Source organism: Amphiura filiformis, chromosome 10, assembly GCF_039555335.1.
Source record: "Amphiura filiformis chromosome 10, Afil_fr2py, whole genome shotgun sequence".
NCBI classification, from domain to species: Eukaryota; Metazoa; Echinodermata; class Ophiuroidea; order Amphilepidida; family Amphiuridae; genus Amphiura; species Amphiura filiformis.
Genome location: NC_092637.1, coordinates 17758077 through 17775295, shown reverse-complemented (window position 1 = coordinate 17775295; position 17219 = coordinate 17758077). Strand labels below are relative to the sequence as shown.

General features: G+C 35.6%; 3 protein-coding genes across 4 annotated transcripts in view; 1 reads left to right on the top strand and 2 right to left on the bottom strand.

Moving 5' to 3' along the window:
* Positions 1 to 1295: 1295 nt before the first annotated feature.
* On the bottom strand, positions 1296 to 10820 carry LOC140162586 (dehydrogenase/reductase SDR family member 11-like). The gene is made up of 7 exons (XM_072185847.1): positions 10580 to 10820; positions 7443 to 7652; positions 4392 to 4486; positions 4029 to 4155; positions 2573 to 2659; positions 2017 to 2082; positions 1296 to 1593 (listed from the first exon to the last, which is right to left on the bottom strand). Exons 1-7 carry the CDS (start codon positions 10712 to 10714, stop codon positions 1552 to 1554), a joined length of 762 nt encoding a protein of 253 aa, XP_072041948.1. The 5' UTR covers positions 10715 to 10820; the 3' UTR covers positions 1296 to 1551.
* Positions 10821 to 12810: 1990 nt separating this feature from the next.
* LOC140161708 (craniofacial development protein 2-like) lies at positions 12811 to 14040 on the top strand. Its single transcript, XM_072185008.1, has one exon. The coding sequence runs from the start codon at positions 12811 to 12813 to the stop codon at positions 14038 to 14040; it is 1230 nt and encodes a 409-aa protein (XP_072041109.1).
* Positions 14041 to 15909: 1869 nt separating this feature from the next.
* The window catches only part of LOC140162582 (dehydrogenase/reductase SDR family member 11-like), a 29384-nt gene continuing 28074 nt past the window's right edge, over positions 15910 to 17219 (bottom strand). Inside the window, exon 7 of one of the 2 annotated variants that reach the window (XM_072185842.1) lies at positions 15910 to 17068. In XM_072185842.1, coding sequence (XP_072041943.1) covers positions 17027 to 17068 — 42 coding nt within the window. In that variant the 3' untranslated portion in view covers positions 15910 to 17026. The remainder of the gene's footprint in view (positions 17069 to 17219) is intronic. The other variant, XM_072185841.1, reaches the window with a different exon arrangement.

Below are 17219 nucleotides of genomic sequence, written 5' to 3'. Positions count from 1 at the left end.
AAGTTTTGCAATTTGATGGGAAATGGGCCAAAAAAAATATGCAATTGTGTACAATTTCTTACAATTGAAATCACAAAATTCAAAGATGGGTAAAAGCTATGAGTTTGCTTAAATTTTTTTTTTTTATGTTATAAAAAGATACTGAGAAAATGTGTTTCCAAAATCTATAAACCAGTGCATTAAAAATATGACAATTCACCTTTTATGTACTTCCGGTCCCATAAGCCTTTGCGATTTAACCCTCAATTGCGTCACGCCGATGTGGATATCGTCACCAACCCTGGGTACGATCTGAGACGAATATATCTCGTCTCACCTGCAATAGGCCTAATTGCCGAACTCATTCGACAAGAACAAATGATCATAATGAGAGAAATTAAAAGGAATTAACGATTAGGGTGATTACATAGGCTAACTGATGCATGTGACTTCATGACTTTGGCAAAAAGCGAGCAGGACATTTTACATATTTGAACTTGTTCCTAATGTTTTCCTATACCTTTTTAGGGCGTAATATATAGAAACGGTGCCCAAAATATATGTGCCAAAATCGGTTTCACCCCCCTTTCGACCTGCCAAAAATTGCTTGACCCCACCTTTCAACCTGCCAAAAATGCTTTCCCCCTTTAGCCTGCCAAAAATCTTTACCCCCCTATAATTCACCACCCCGGGGGTACACATAATTATTGCACAACCCCTAAACTGACCTGATGTCACAATTTGGGGCTTTGCAATATTTTGAGGGGGTTGGCCTACAGGTAGTAACAGTGCCCCTTGATAAAAATGAAAAAGAAAGGTTTTCCACTGACAAACTGAAAGAGAAAAGAGGAAATGGAAAGAAAATGAGGAAAGGAGCCCGTTTTCCACCAAAATTCGCTCATGGGCTATAATAGTGTAAAATACCATTTTTTGTACATTGTCCACATAAAGCCATTAGTCCCAAAGCTAATACCGGCTCAAAATGATGCAACCAGGAATTTGTTTTCGTCTTTGCCCCATTATTTTGTACCGGCCGCCAACCACCACCACCCCCAACAACAACACAGCTGGCAACGCCCTAGAGGCTCTACAGCATGGCAGGGAGGGGTCCAAATGATCAAGTTTCATCAGAGGTAGACTATGCCATAGTCGATTTTTGATAAATAAAAATATGTTATATAATCTTTATAAACGCATTCAGTTGAACTCGATATTATACTGATATTATTTTATTATATCTAAATACTATAGTAAACATGGTAAATGGTTATGAAAAAGTTTATATAATTATATATTAACAGAAAAGTATAGGCTTATTGAATTCTACATATTATAATGGCACTCACAATACTGAACAGTTCTAATTTTAGAATCTATACCAGTTTAATAATCGCGAAAGCCCGAGTTAAAAATCTGGAAGCCAATAAACAGACTAAAAAGATCAGATGTGAAAATCTATCAATTTGTGCACAAATTAATTTAAATCAGAGTTTTAATATGCACAATGGGCAAGTGGACTACGGAGAAGTCTACATCAGAGGCGGTTGCCCATCCCTTGCCACTGGTAGCATGCTATGTCTCTTGGTCTACCGGACGAATCAGAATGTCATGAACCTGTAGTAAAGAAATCAAATAAGAGTCCTTATTTAATGTAAATGTTATTTACTTCTTCGGTAATTTAGAATTGTTTGAATTAAATTATATATTTAATTAATTACATAATATTGATTAACAAATTAAATGAACATAAAACAACTACTCGTATAGTATTGCAGATACATCTAATAAAGATTTCTGGAACTAAAATACTTTAAAACGTGGACAAGGGTGCGCCAAAATGCAAAGTTTATTTGTTTATTTATTTTATTTTCTATGTATTCTTAATATCGTTAAAAAACTGTCATGTTTTATGATTTCATAATCTCAACACAGATGGACTTCAATGATACTGTTTTAGTTTGCTTTTTAATTCTTCTTATCATTTATTATTAATCATATATAATTAGTGATATTAGTAAACGGGAAAGAAAGCCTTACTTGTACATGATTCGGAGCTTGTAAAGCATACATCACTGCGTCAGAAATATCATCTGCCTCGAGACACTGTAGAAAAAGCAATGGGGGTAATAATGCGATAATTACAACGATAACAATAAATAATAATAATAATAATAACACTAATAATAATAATAATAATAATAATAATAATAATAATAATAATAATAATAATAATAATAATAATAATACTGATAATAATAATAGTAAAAATAATAATAATAATAATACTAATACTAATACTACTACTACTACTAACTAATAATAATAATAATAATAATAATAATAATAATAATAATAATAATAATAATAATAATAATAATAATAATAATAATATAATTAATAATAATAATAATAATAATATAATAATAACGATGATAATAATAATCATCATCATCATCATCATCATCATCACCATCATCATCATCATCATCGTCTGACATCATCGTTCGTCATATACTGTGGATATATGTGTGGGTCCTTGCAACTTGTACTGATATTTAAGATTGTTATGATGTAAAGGGTCTTTTCAACTCACTTTAAACTGTTGGTAAAGCCTCTCAGCATCCTCCTTCCCATAAGACCGATAGAAAAATTCTGTCTCTGTCAGTCCGGGTGAAATACTCTGAAGGGTAGTAAGTCAAAATGCATTATAATATATCGACCCATTTATAAAGTAATTTTAATACAACTGTCACAGTAAATAAGTAAAAAGTACAAGGCCGGGAGTACAAGTAAGTACAATTAGTAAGTAGTAAGTAAGTAAGTAAGTAAGTAAGTATTAAAGTAAGTAAAATAAAGTAAAAGTAGGCACTAAGTATAAGCCATTAATTATATTTTAAAGTAAGAAAATAGTAAATACGGCTCCGAAACTGGGACCTACCCCAACCAATAATTATGATGGGCCTTGGGCAAGTACCATATGGCTCCACGTCCCACTCAATAAGCTTCAATAACTTGAGTCAGGCCCCCACTATTTAAAATAGGTAAGTAGGAAAATAGGTAAATAGTTTTACTTTATTTTAGGTAGGTAAAAAATAGCATGGTAAGTAGGTATAGTAAGTAGCTAACGAATATTCATGGCGTAGACCTTCTGTTAGAGCAATCACTGCATATTTACTGGCAGTGTAAACATGACTTACAGTAATAGACTTACCGTGAATCCGTAATTCTTGGCGTAGACCTTCTGTTAGGGCAGTCACTGCATATTTACTGGCAGTGTAAAAATGACTTACAGTAATAGACTTCCCGTGAATCCCGTAATTCGTGGTGTAGACCTTCTGTTAGGGCAGTCACTGCATATTTACTGGCAGTATAAACATGACTTACAGTAATAGACTTCCCGTGAATCCCGTAATTCTTGGCGTAGACCTTCTGTTAGGGCAGTCACTGCATATTTACTGGCAGTGTAAACATGCCAGACTTACAGTAATAGACTTACCGTGAATCCCGTAATTCGTGGCGTAGACCTTCTGTTCAGGGGGGCAGTCACTGCATATTTAGGCCTACTGGCAGTGTAAACATGACTTACAGTAATAGGCTTACCGTGAATCCCGTAATTCGTGGCGTAGACCTTCTGTTAGGCCAGTCACTGCATATTTACTGGCAGTGCAAACATGACTTACAGTAATAGACTTACCGTGACTCTAATAATGAGATTTAATTTCCCGTCATTCTTGGCGTAAACCTTCGGTTGTGGTTAGGGCAGTCACTGCATATTACTGGCAGTGTAAACATGATTCAAAGTACTGTTTAATCAATAGACGTACCGTGACTCTAATATGAGATTTAATTTCCCGTACCGTCATTCTTGGCGTAGACCTTCTGTTAGGGCAGTCCATGATTTACAGTATAAATGTCAATAGACTTACCGTGACTCTAATATGAGATTTAATTTCCCGTAATTCTTGGCGTAGACCTTCTGTTAGGGCAGTCACTGCATATTTACTGGCAGTGTAAATATGCATGATTTACAGTAATGTCAATAGACTTACCGTGACTCTAATATGAGATTTAATTTCCCGTAATTCTTGGCGTAGGCCTTCTGTCAGAGCTTTTACTGCATATTTAGTAGCACTGTAAAGATGCATTCGTCCGGGTGGTACCAAGTGGCCTGCTACACTGGTCAGATAAATGAAAGGCAGAAAATACAACCTTATTTTAAAGAATGTCTATAATGTTTGCACGGTTGATGTATTGTATTTCTTTTCTTCATGCCAACATTTTTGAAATTTTAAAATTTTGCATTGCAGAAACAGCGCTAGCATCGGCTCAATGCATGTTTGTCGAATCAATTAAAGTCAAGATTTAACAACAACAAAAAGACAAGAAAATAGTGTTTAAATAGAATAGCCAACCTGTTCAAGTGAAAAATATGTCCATCATCAATGTTCCTTTCTCTCATAGACTTGAAAGCTTCCCTGGAACATATAGTCAATCCTACAACATTGACCTACGGAAAAGAAAAGAAAATATTGTTGGTATTAAAATGATATAAGTAGGTATGTCACAGTGGCTGCACAATAATTCTGCTACACTGTGCATGCAAGCATAACAGTGAATTGAAAAGGGCGCGCTTCAAATTTGGCCAATTTTAGAAAACATCCATGTCGATAAATGAATTTCTTCATATGCTTCATTTATCCAAATTGTTTGAATTTTTAATATATGGTGTGTGAAGCCTTCCTGAGGCTACCATCGGGTCCCCCAAATTAAAAATTGTTTTGTTTAAGAACTACTGCCTGTTTTTATGGATTTTGAAGATCGCTCATAAATCAGTAAATATAGGCCTACTGAAGTAAAGGAACTACCACCATTTAGCTGAAATACTAATCTTTCTTAGCATGTAAATTAATTCCGTCGACAACAAATGAAACACTTCCCTAAAACCAGTTGAAGCAAAACAGTAATCAATGTTTTTTTAGGGAGTAATTTTCCAAACCACAATAGCTCTAAGCCATTGTATATGTCCAAGGCCATACTATTTTTGTATACGCGGTACAGTAAAATTGCTGTTCATTTTACCGATTATCCTCCCATGTTAATCCAGATGACAAAATGTTAATTTAAAGTCTCATTGCAACTGAATTTTAATTTTTACTTTTCGGACTTGGCTTTGAGTAATGGTGACACATACCATGTTTACAGTAAAATGAAAATTATATTCCAGACACCGTCAAAATGTCAAACTTTTAATTTGTTTGTATTGTTTTTAAATAATTAACTGCAGTTCATTTATTCAACCTCATAACAGGATCATACTTAAAAGATTTATGATGAATGAGCAGACGTTCATTAAATATTGAAAAAAAAAAAACCAAAATTACTCATGCCTAATTTGCATAATAATATCATAAATACATAATTAGCTGTAATTACCTAATTTGCATAATTAATTACTTTTTGTGTATTTTTTGTCATCAATTGAAAGAACTTTGTATACATATGTGTGCAAAAAAACCGCACCTTTATATCATGTACGGTTTTCTATAGTAGCATCAATTTTGCATATTAATAAGCTGAACTTAGTCATTTTTGAGATTTAATTTGTCTGCAGATTGGCCGAAATGGCTAAAATAGTATATTTGATTAATTTATTATAATTATTCAATGATGGATTTTTTAATTTTGTTTTCTGTAACGAAGTCAGGAAAGATAGGCATTTAACATGTGCTATTTAAATTAACGCTGTTTTTCCAAGCAAGCGTCCAAATAAACCTTCAAAATCTCGAAATGTGCCAATTTTGTCATTACAGCCATTTGTGGCAGGATTTCATTCCATCTACGAGCATCTTTAAATTGACATTACATCACAATGCATTTACCGATTTCAATTCTGTTTTTTGATTTTTGATGCTTTAATAAAGCTTAATAATGTAGGAACATTAAATAACGCGTTTCTGCTGCGATTATTTTTGAGGTGATATACCTAATATAAGTATCAGATAATGTGATGTTGAATTCAGTTTTAAAAAATTGCAAAAGAAATGCAGTTTAATTTGCTTGTCAAATGAAACACAAAATTATCCCTGCGGCTGAAATGGTTTCGCCTTCGTGAAGTCACGTGATGTTTTCATGGGTTACCGTTGGCTGAACCAATGAGGTACCTCGTTCTGTTCTAGGAGGACCAATGATAGGCGTGCTTGCTCGGGGCCTACGGCGCCATTTTGTTTGCTAATGGCTCATTCCATGTCAAGTGATCATTGAGAACGGGCGCCGGGCGCAGAAAGTCTATAGACTACCAATTACCAAAAGAGAGATCAAGTTAGAGGCAAATCTCTTCGAATAATCTTCACAAGTGAAATATGTAAGTCTGCTTTGCATAACAATACATTACAATAATTCTGGTGGGAAATTATGTGCTATTTTAATTGAAATCCACACACCAAAATGGAGACACCCTAACCCCATTGGAAATTCACACTCCCTGTGTAGGAGATAAAGTAGCCTAATTATCCATAGGAGGTGTACCGGTGTATGGATTTCAACTGTAATGGCCCAATGTGTTGGTAGCATATTATGCACCGCACTTAAAGGACGTGTACAGAAAATCACGACACTATGTCTTATATGTTAGAAAAACAATTATCAAGCACGAATCACATGAAAATTGGGTTTTATTGAAACTAACTCATATTGAGCTCGGCGTCCGGGAATTTTGTGGTCAGTATAGCTCCATATTGACCATAAAAACGAATTAATATAGCCGTCTCTCAATACGCGATATTCAAAATTCCCGGCGGACGCCGAAATTGTCCAGTGCAATGCATGATGACGTCTCAGAACAATGAACAAGGCTGGCAACAATTGAGCACAAATAACCATATGACGTCATTGCACTAGACAATTTCGGCGCAGGAATTTTGAATATCGCGCGTTGGCTGTTTTTATTCGTTTTTATGGTCAATATGAGTTTGTTTTAAATAAAACCATGTGATGCGTGCTTGGTAATTATTTTTCTATAAGGCATAATGTTGTGATTGCCGGAGACATCCTTTAGGGTGGCACTACACCCCTTGATAAATTTGTGACTATTTTTGCATTTTTCTCAAAAAATACTAACACACTGGTAACAAAAGTTATGTGTATTATAGGGGCAAGGAATCCAATTACTTAACTGGAATTTCAGTGACTCAAGACAAGCGGTACATTATTTATGATAAGAAAAGAGGTACCGCTTGAATGTAGGCCTACGTAATTTCTTAACATACATAATGAACCACTTGTCTTGAATCACTGAAATTTCAGTGAAGTAATTGGATTCCTTGCCCCTATAATATACATAACTTTTGTTCAGTGTGTAGTTATTTTTTTAGACAAATGCAATAAACATACTATTGCTAGTGGAATAACGGCTAATAAATCTGACCATCACTAATGATCATCTAATGTATCGTCCATTTTCTTACATCAAACATACGCTTCCATTCTTCTGTCTTTCCATCTAGTATCGTCGTGGAATAATTTACGCCGGCGCAATTAACACACACATCAACTCCGCCATATTTCTCTTTGATTTCTTTGAACATAGACAGGACTTCCGTCTCTTGTGATACATCACATTTAATGGCATGGACGGAACCAGATGCGTTGGACTTCTGTAATTCATCTCCAAGCGTCTGCAGATAATAAGTATCAAGTATTAGGAGCTGTGTACCCAGCAAACACAAAAACGTTTTAAAAACGTTTTAATAACATTAAAATGTCGGGTTATATAATGGTCATGAAAACGTTTTAAAACACACTACAACAATATTTTTAAAATGTTTTCAAATTGTTATTGTAAACTATTTTTGCAAACATTTTTTGCCAAATATTTTGTCAACACAAAAGGGGTGGGGTATGAACGTTTGGACAGTATTTATTGTGGGATATTAGAGCACATCAGACATATCGAATTGCATTATGAATACGAAGAATGTCCTTCTGATATCAAATAATTTTGCTTTTTTGAAATTCGCGATGTAATACACATTTTATGGCAAATGATTAAAAATTGATATTTTTGTTATTTATCAGTACTCGAAGTAAACTTTATAAATCTGATGATTTATACTTCAAGCGTATGTAGATGGGATGAAAAGCCGACGATCAATTGAAAACTTTGACCTTTCGTATTGAAGATATGGATTTTTTTTCCCAAAACACCAACAAAAAAGCATACATGTATCTTCAATATGAAAGGTCAAAATTTTCAATTGATCGTCGGCTTTTCCTCCCAGCTACATACACTTTAAGAATATATCATTAGATTTATAAAATTTATTTCGAGGACTGTTATATATCAAAAATTTGAACAATCTCAAATTTTAATAATTTGTCATAAAATTTGTATTATATATCGTGAATTTCAAAAAATTAAAATTATATGATATCAAAAAGACATTCTTCGTATTCAGAATGCAATTCGATATGCTCTCATGTCCCACAAAAAATACTGTCAAAACGCTCAAAACGCTCATTCCAGCTCCCTTAAATAACATAATGTTAAAATATTTGTACCCAGCAAACACAGAAATGTTCTTAAAATGTTTTTTTTTTCAAAACGTTTCAATAACATTTAAATGACGGGTTATATAAAGGTCAAGAAAACGTTTTTAAAACGTCATTGAAAATATTTTGGGCAAACATTTTTTCGAAAAATATTTTTTCAACCCTAAAATAACGTTGTTTAGAATGTTTTGTATCAAGTTTTCAAAAATGTTTTTGGAATGTTGTTAAAACGTTTTTATACCCTTTATATAACCCGACATTTAACGTTTTCTGCAAAACATTTTGTGTTTGTTGGGGTAGATTATCCAAAAATGTTTTTTATGTTATGAAAACGTTTTATACCCTTTATATAACCCGATATTTAAACGTTTTTTGACAATCTTTTATAACCTTTTGCGAAAGATGTCGAAAACGTTTTGTGGCAGGGCAATAGGGGGCAGGAAATTTGTGGCAGGCAGGGGGCGCGAGATTTTTGACAAGACAAAAATGGAGGGACAACTTCGGAGATTTATGGCACACGTAGGATCTAGCTGCATTCATGTGATAGGCCTACCTTTTAAACCTTCCCAGCAAACACACGTTTTACAGGATAGGTTTAAGGGATGGGGTATGAACGTTTGGATTTTATTATGGGACATTAGAGCACATCAGACATATCGAATTGCATTCTGAATACGAAGAATGTCCTTCTGATATCAAATAATTTTGATTTTTGAAATTCGCAATGTAATACACATTTTATGGCAAATGATTAAAATTGATATTTTTGATATTTAACAGTACTCGAAGTAAACTTATAAATCTGATGATTTATACTTAAAGTGTATGTAAGTGGGATGAAAAGCCGACGATCAATTGAAAATTTTGACCTTTCGTATTAAAGATATGGATTTTTTTCCCAAAACACCAAACAAAATTAGGTCTTTTGGGATAAAAAAATCCATATCTTCAATATGAAAGGTCAAAATTTTCAATTGATCGTCGGCATTTTCTCCCAGCTACATACACTTTAAGAATATATCATTAGATTTATAAAATTTACTTCGAGGACTGTTATATATCAAAAATGTGAAAAATCTCAAATTTTAATAATTTGTCACAAAATTTGTATTATATCGCGAATTTCAAAAAATGAAAATTATTTGATATCAGAAAGGCATTCTTCGTATTCAGAATTCAATTCGATATGTCTGATCATCTGATGTACTCTCATGTCCCACAAAAAATACTGTCGAAACGCTCAAAACAGATCCCTTAAATGTCGGGTTAGGCGTATATGGTATAAAAACGATTTAATAACATTCATAAAACATTTTTGAAAACTTGATATAAAACAATTCTGACAGAATGTTATTTAACTATCATGACTATATTGGCAAAATATTTTGAAAAAAGGTTTGCTCAAAATAGTTTACAATAACGTTTTAGAAGCGTATTCATGATCTTTTTATAACCCGACATTTAAATGTTATTAAAACGTTTTGAGTAAACGTTTTAAGAACATGTCTGTGTTTACTGAAACACTTCCCCTGGAAACTTTGCATATTAGAACGGTTTTTTTACTGTTTCCTTAACTTCATTTTAACTTTATTTCCATTAAAAAGGAAAAAAATAGAGCATTTTGTTTACGTTTGCTATGTTTTTTTTACTATGGAAATAAAGTTTGAATAAAATTTGAAGTTAGGAAAACAGTAAAAATACGTTCTAATATGAAAAATTCTCATGCAAAGTATAGTGAATCCAGTACCTTTTGGCGACATAATAATTATGGTACAAGTGCGAGCGAAAATTTGGCACTTTTTAGGCTAAAATGGTCACAATATGAGGTTAATTTGGTCAGACAGCCACATACAGGCGTCAACATTGGGGTGGGGGGGGGTGATTGTATGAATCATCCCCTATCAAAATATTGGGGTTGTGTATCCCCCCATCCACCAGTCCACCACAACGTACAAACACAGTGAGGTCTTTAGCGGGGTACGACTATTATTATACCCGTCAATGATTTGGTATGCTAACTCAATCCGTCCAAGAACATTCAGTATAGGCCTACCTTGATCTTGTCAATATTTCTGGCACATCCGACGACTTTCAACCCCAACTGAGCGAATCGTTTGGCAATAGCAATACCAATACCAGCAGATGCACCAGTCACCAGAGCCACTCTACCAACCCAACGATCTGACATGTTGTACAAAGAACCGGGACAAAGAAACCTATAAACGCATTAGTCGCATTATTATACCTATTATATTGCTTTTCGTGAATCCATGTTGATATTGAACTTGATACGAACTTTAAACTAACTATACACAGCACGTAACCACTGAAAGTTCAAAGTACTATTTTAAAGGGCTATAATAAGATATACAGGGTGAGTAAAAAAAAGTGCAATAGAGAAAAGAATCCATTTTTATTTAAGAACTGATTTGAACCTTTTAGGTTACAAAACATTTTATAAATGATATATCCATTAGTAACCTTGTGTGAAAAAACCAAGGAATTAGCATTTACCGTTTTGTTTTTATGACACATTTTATAGCGATACCTAATTTTAATGTTTGTCCAAGAAGCATCTAAAATTTGAATGTCAGCCCACTCTGTGTAAGGTAGATTTGGAACAACTGCTATTTCCTTAACCTCATTGGCACTGAAATAAAATGCAGCACCCAAATTGTTATTGTCCTTGGTCTTGTTTAAGGAAAAGAAACATTATTTGTTGTTATTTTCATTTTACCTTTACTTTAAAGATGTTTATTCTCTATCAAAACCATACACATTTGTATGCGGATTTTTTCAAATGTCAAAATGAAATGCGCGCAAATTAAAGTGGAGTGAATTATAAAATATCCAGTAAGTTGGACATATTGGGATTAAAAAAACTGGAGTTGGAGTCGAGTGAGGTATGAAGGACTTAAAGTAATGTTAGAAAGTTTGTTTGAACAGAAAAAGAAATTAAAATAACGCAAAAATCAACCTTATTTAAGTTAAAGTCAGTTTCAGAGCTGGTGCCTTTATCGTGCATTGTGTGCTCTCATTCAAAATACATGGTACCTCATGGACAAATAATGAAATTGGGTATCGTAGCAAAAGGACTCATAAAACTTAAACGGTAGATGTGATTGAATTCATTTTTTCACAACAGGTGACCATTGAGTGTGGCATTTATAGAAACCTTCCATAATTGGAAAGTTCAACGTGGTTCTTACATAAATATCGATTCTTTGCTCTATTGCACTTTTTTTTGACTCACCCTGTACCAATAATTAGATATGCTGTATAAAATTAAGGGGAGGCACTGTCCCAGTGTCGAGGAGCTGAAAATAACCCTTTGCCAGCACCTGCACCAGTAGGTGCAGTAGCTGGATTTTGCCCTCATGGATTTATCTATGGGGGGTGCTCCCAACCTACTCATCTCTATGTTTCACCTTTCACTCTTTCTATAATCTTTTCTTGCTATAATTTTCCATTTCGCAATCCAGTTAGCAAGGATAGGTGAGTCAAACTAGTTGGCTTGGTAGGATGGTTAACATCAGGTTTTGTCTAGGACAATTGGTTTTGTCCTTAGTATAGGGTTTAGCGCCTGATCCCAGGGGCGATTACCGACTGTTTATCATTCTGGGGTACAGCAGGATACAGATCCCCAGTTTGATGGTGAAGGCGAGCGCCACATGGGCACCTTCTTGTGTGCCATCCCCTGTACACCGTGTTCAGTTATATTGTTTACAGGAGCAGGCAGTGTGGACGCTAACTGGTATTGTGTCTATCTCTTTCATCTTTTCTTTCTTTCTCTCTTTCTCCCCAATCATAGAGTAAAAGTAGGTTGTTTTTAACATCTTGGGATGTGAATGTCTGGCCAGGGAGTTCTTTGGTCATGGAGATCAAGGTTCTTGCTGCTACTGTGGGGCGACACCAGGCCTAATTGCCATAATGGTGAGTCAGTATTGCCAGTTAGCACCACCGCCGACCACCGGGCAGCGGTAAATAAAATAACCCGACCGACTCAGATTTTTCTGAGTGGGTTTTTCGTCAACACCCTGATAGAAGAAATGCTATCTAAAGGTAGACACATGTCGCAGGGCGACCATCAATGGGCAGCAGTATTGATGTACTCATTCTTGGTGGAAGAGCTATCAGCCAACAGCAGAATGATGGAAGCTGGCAGTCGGATGATTTGATCTTTCTTATGACTGGCAGCAATGGTCGAGTTAGAGGACTACTGTTGGTGAAGAAGGAAACGCGTAAACGGGAACCCACTTCACTATTTTTCCCAAGACAACCTAAATGATGAAGTCTTCTAAGAGTGGGGCAGTCACCAGCCCTGCAAACCAAGGTGATACCTCTGGCTCCGGAGGGGAAAGGAACGGGCAACAAACGTGTACCTTTGGAAGGTCCTGTAATGACGCTTCACTGGCTGATGAAAGGGCTGGAACAAAGGACAAAATCTTAAACTTAAGGCATAATAATCGTTTTGGCACATGGAATGTGAGAAGTATGACAGATGATAGCAAACTGCACATTATAGAAAGAGAAATGGGGAGATGTAATATTCCGATCTGTGGATTAGCAGAAGTCAGGTGGACTGGCAAAGGTCATTTCTCTCTTGATGATGGACATAATGTATATTATTCTGGCACTGATAGACTAAAGAGGAATGGAGTAGGTTTCATTCTATCAAGAGAAACAGCAAAATGTGTCCTCGGCTACAATCCAATCAGTGACAGACTGATAACCATCCGTCTCCAAGCAAGACCTGTCAACATCTCAGTAGTTCAGGCATATGCTCCAACCTCGACAGCAGATGATGAGACAATTGATTCCTTCTTCCATGAACTCCAAGAAACCATCAACATAGAGATATTGGTTAACAATGATGCCGTTGGAAAGTTTGGACTGGGCAAAGCTAATGAGAGAGGGGAAAGACTAGCTGATTTTTGCAACGAAAATGAGCTGATCGTAACAAACACGCTATTCCAACAGCATCCTAGACGGCTTTACACCTGGATATCTCCAGATGGGAGGACCAGAAATCAGATAGATTACATCTTAATCAAACGAAGATGGAGGTCGAGTGTGAAGGTAGCAAAAACATACCCAGGAGCAGATTGTGGCTCAGATCACCAGCTTCTGGTTGCTGAAATTCGATCAAAGCTTAAGTCAGTCAAACGGGACACTCCTCCACGTAGATATGATGTTAATCGTATTAATGATCAGTACCGAGTGGAAGTCAGGAACTCTTTTCAGATACTCCTCGAACAGGAAGAAGAGTGGACACCTAATGAATTATGGGAACAAACCAAGAAGGCAATCTCTACAGCAGCACAAAACAACTTGCCGAAACCAAAGAAAACCCGATCGCCATGGATATCAGAGGAAGTGGGTACAATGGCAGACGAAAGACGACAGGTGAAAGCAAGAGGCATACAAACGGAGAAGGACGAAAAGCAGTATAAAGATCTTAGCAGGAGAATTCAGCGCAGAACCAGACAAGATAAACAAGATTTAGAGCAGTGAAAGAAATCACAGGGAAGAAAACACCAAAGCTGGATGTAATCAAAGATGAAGATGGTGAAATTCTAACTGAGAGTGATCAAATCAAACAGAGGTGGCAACAGTACTGTCAAGGGCTGTATGCAAGTAAAGATGGTTTAGGATGAGGTGCAACAGAACCAATTGAGGTTGATGAAAATGAACTTGACATACTGAGATCAGAAGTGGTGATGGCAATGAAGAAAATGAGGACAGGTAAAACACCAGGATATGATGATATCCCAGCTGAGTTGATCAAAGAAACCGGAGACGAAGGAGTGGATGTGATGCACAAATTATGCAATCTTCTATGGAAAGACAAGAGCTGGCCGATAGACTGGACCAGATCAATATTCCTACCACTCCCCAAAAAGGGCGACACAAGAGAATGCAAAACAACAGGACCATCTCTAATCTCCCATGCAAGTAAGATCATGCTGTACATTACGGTTGAGAGGATCAAACAGCACATGCGTCGTAAGATTCCCCCAGAGCAGGCCGGTTTTGTGGAAGGCAGAGGCACAAGAGACCAAATAGCAAACATCAGAAATATTACAGAGAAAGCTATTGAATTCAACCGTCCAATCTACATGTGCTTCATCGACTATTCAAAAGCATTTGATACTGTTCAACATCAAAAACTGTGGGACACCTTAGTATCAATGGGCTTCCCAAAACATGTGGTAGAACTGCTTAGGTCACTCTATGACGATCAGGAATCAATTGTTAGAACAACATGTGGTGACAGTACCTGGTTCAAAATCGAGCAAGGGGTGAGACAAGGATGCATTTTGTCTCCTCATCTGTTTAATGCATATGCAGAGTATATTATGCGAATGGCCCTTGAGAGTTGCAGCATTGGAATATCTGTCGGAGGCAGAACCATCAACAACTTACGGTATGCGGACGACACTACCCTACTAGCAGACATTGCTTGTGAACTTGAGGAGCTGATTGAAAGAGTGAGAACGGAGAGTGAAAACTTTGGGCTTTTTCTAAATGTAAGCAAAACCAAGGTGATGGTCATCAACCAACAAGAGAACACCACTATTCATGCAGGAAACCAAGCAATTGAGGGGGGCTGGTAAAACATAGGCGGGAGAAGAGCCAAAAGTTTTAGACCTTAAAAGAGGGGGACAAAAAGTTTTTTTCTATGTTAAGAGGGAGGCAAAAGTGTTCCACTTTTTTATAAGGTAAAAGAGGAAGCCCCACCGTCAGAGCAGCCTTATTCTGGGGTGAACCAAACCTTCAGGGAGTGAAATGTCATTAATAATGTTAAGAAAATGTTGCCAAACAAATGACCCTGGTGTGGTATAAACATAGCATTAGCTAGTCACTTGTCACTGATTAATTTGATAACCAGGCAGGTTTGGTTCACCCAGAAGAACTGTTCTGGTGGGCTCCTCTTTAAAGCCAAAATTTCCGCGCGCTCCCCACACAATTTGGCATAGGCTACTTACATCTTTCAAATTTGAACATATTTCTATTCAGTTCAGTGGTCTATAGCTGTTTCGGAAACTGTTGGCGCTTTGCACACATATAATTTTTTTAAATTAAGTATTTGTTGTTTTCAACCTTGTGAAATTTTAATTTCCACATCAAAATTACCTGGATACCAGTATTATCACCGCGGGGGGGGGGGCGTCGCCCAGACTTTCGGATGCTGACCATCAGTAGGCATAAACCAACATTTGTCAAATTTGTATGAATTTAACAGCATTGTTTAACCCGATCAGAAATCGCTGCATATGTACCACAAAACCTGACATGGTACCCCAAAACCGTGGCATACCCTACCCGTACACCTTCAATTAACCAGGGGTACCCACATCCCCGTACAAATTCCTTCGAAGACCAACCTACCCCCACCCCTCAGCATATGGTAGGACATTCTGACATCATTTTCATCCGGGATTGTCATATTTGCTATATCTTTAAACAGTAAACACACAACATTTTACAGAAAACGCTCAAATGTCGGCTTATATGTATAGGCCTAAGTATAAACTATAAAACAGTTTAATAATATTCAGAAAACATTTGTGAAAACATGATGCAAAACATTCTAATAATAATGTTTTTAAGTATTATCTAATATTGGCAAAGATAAGCAAGTCAATACGTAGGCCTAAATTTAAAATAATTCTTAAAATCATAGAACTATATAAGTAACATTGCTCAATATACATTGGTCAGTAACTTCAGTGACATACATTATTGGTCTATCATTTATACATATACAGATTATAAACGGTATTATAATGTACTGGTACAAAGTGAAAACTTAATGCAAAACATTCTAAAATAATGTTAAATTAATTTAAATTAATCGATTTAAATTAATTTTGGGATGTCCCATTGATCATAATTTTTTGTAAGTAATTTCTTTAAGTCCCTGCTGGGATCATAATTGTATTTAATTTGGATTGTAGCTTTACTTATCATGCTTATATAATTTATACTTTTAATTTATATATCATCAGCTTACAATATATACAACATTATACATTTTTTGGATAGGAAGTTAGTCATTAGTCAAGGAATCTAAATATAAACACAGATTTGGTTCACAACAATTTTGGAGAAAGTCACATAAATGCACGTTTTTTGCCTCAAATTTTAGAAAAAGAAACAAAAAACACACAAAAGCCAAATTTCGGATTGTTGCTCTTTTTGTTGTGATTTTCTCCTAAATGTGTGTAGATTTCTTGACTAATTTCAAAAAATACATACTTTAACATACTTTGCATTTAAGTAGTTCCAGCACTTTTAATTAGGCATTTTTAAGAGTACATAGTCCCCTTAAATAGGCATTTCATGTTAAATTTTGAATACGTCATATTCAGGAGTCGAAATAACAATTCAGTCAACCACCCGGCACCCACCCCATCATTCTGTGCATGATGTGCCTTTACAAATTTCCAGGATGTTAACGCTTTCATGTGGATTGTTGATCATGTTGATAGTGCTTTTAAGATACTTTCTCTATTGGGTGAATTATAATGTCGTGCACCTGTAAGAACAAACAGACAAAATAATAACAATTGGTTAATTAATTAAATTGGTTAAATAACTAATTATCAATTAATTTAACTAATTAATTATCAATTAATTAATTGATTTCCTTATCTATAGTGTTCGATCTTTACTACGTTCGCACGGCA

What these genes read in the sequence shown, in the direction of transcription:
- LOC140162586 (XM_072185847.1), bottom strand. Translation starts at nt 10,714, where the DNA reads ATGTCAGATCGTTGGGTTGGTAGAGTGGCTCTGGTGACTGGTGCATCT. An exon ending in GAAATATTGACAAGATCAAG is followed by an intron (nt 7,653 to 10,579) that starts GTAGGCCTATAC and finishes TATTATCTGCAG; the next exon opens with ACGCTTGGAGATGAATTACA. An exon ending in AATCTCATATTAGAGTCACG is followed by an intron (nt 2,660 to 4,028) that starts GTAAGTCTATTG and finishes ACTACCCTTCAG; the next exon opens with AGTATTTCACCCGGACTGAC.
- LOC140161708 (XM_072185008.1), top strand. Translation starts at nt 12,811, where the DNA reads ATGATGAAGTCTTCTAAGAGTGGGGCAGTCACCAGCCCTGCAAACCAA.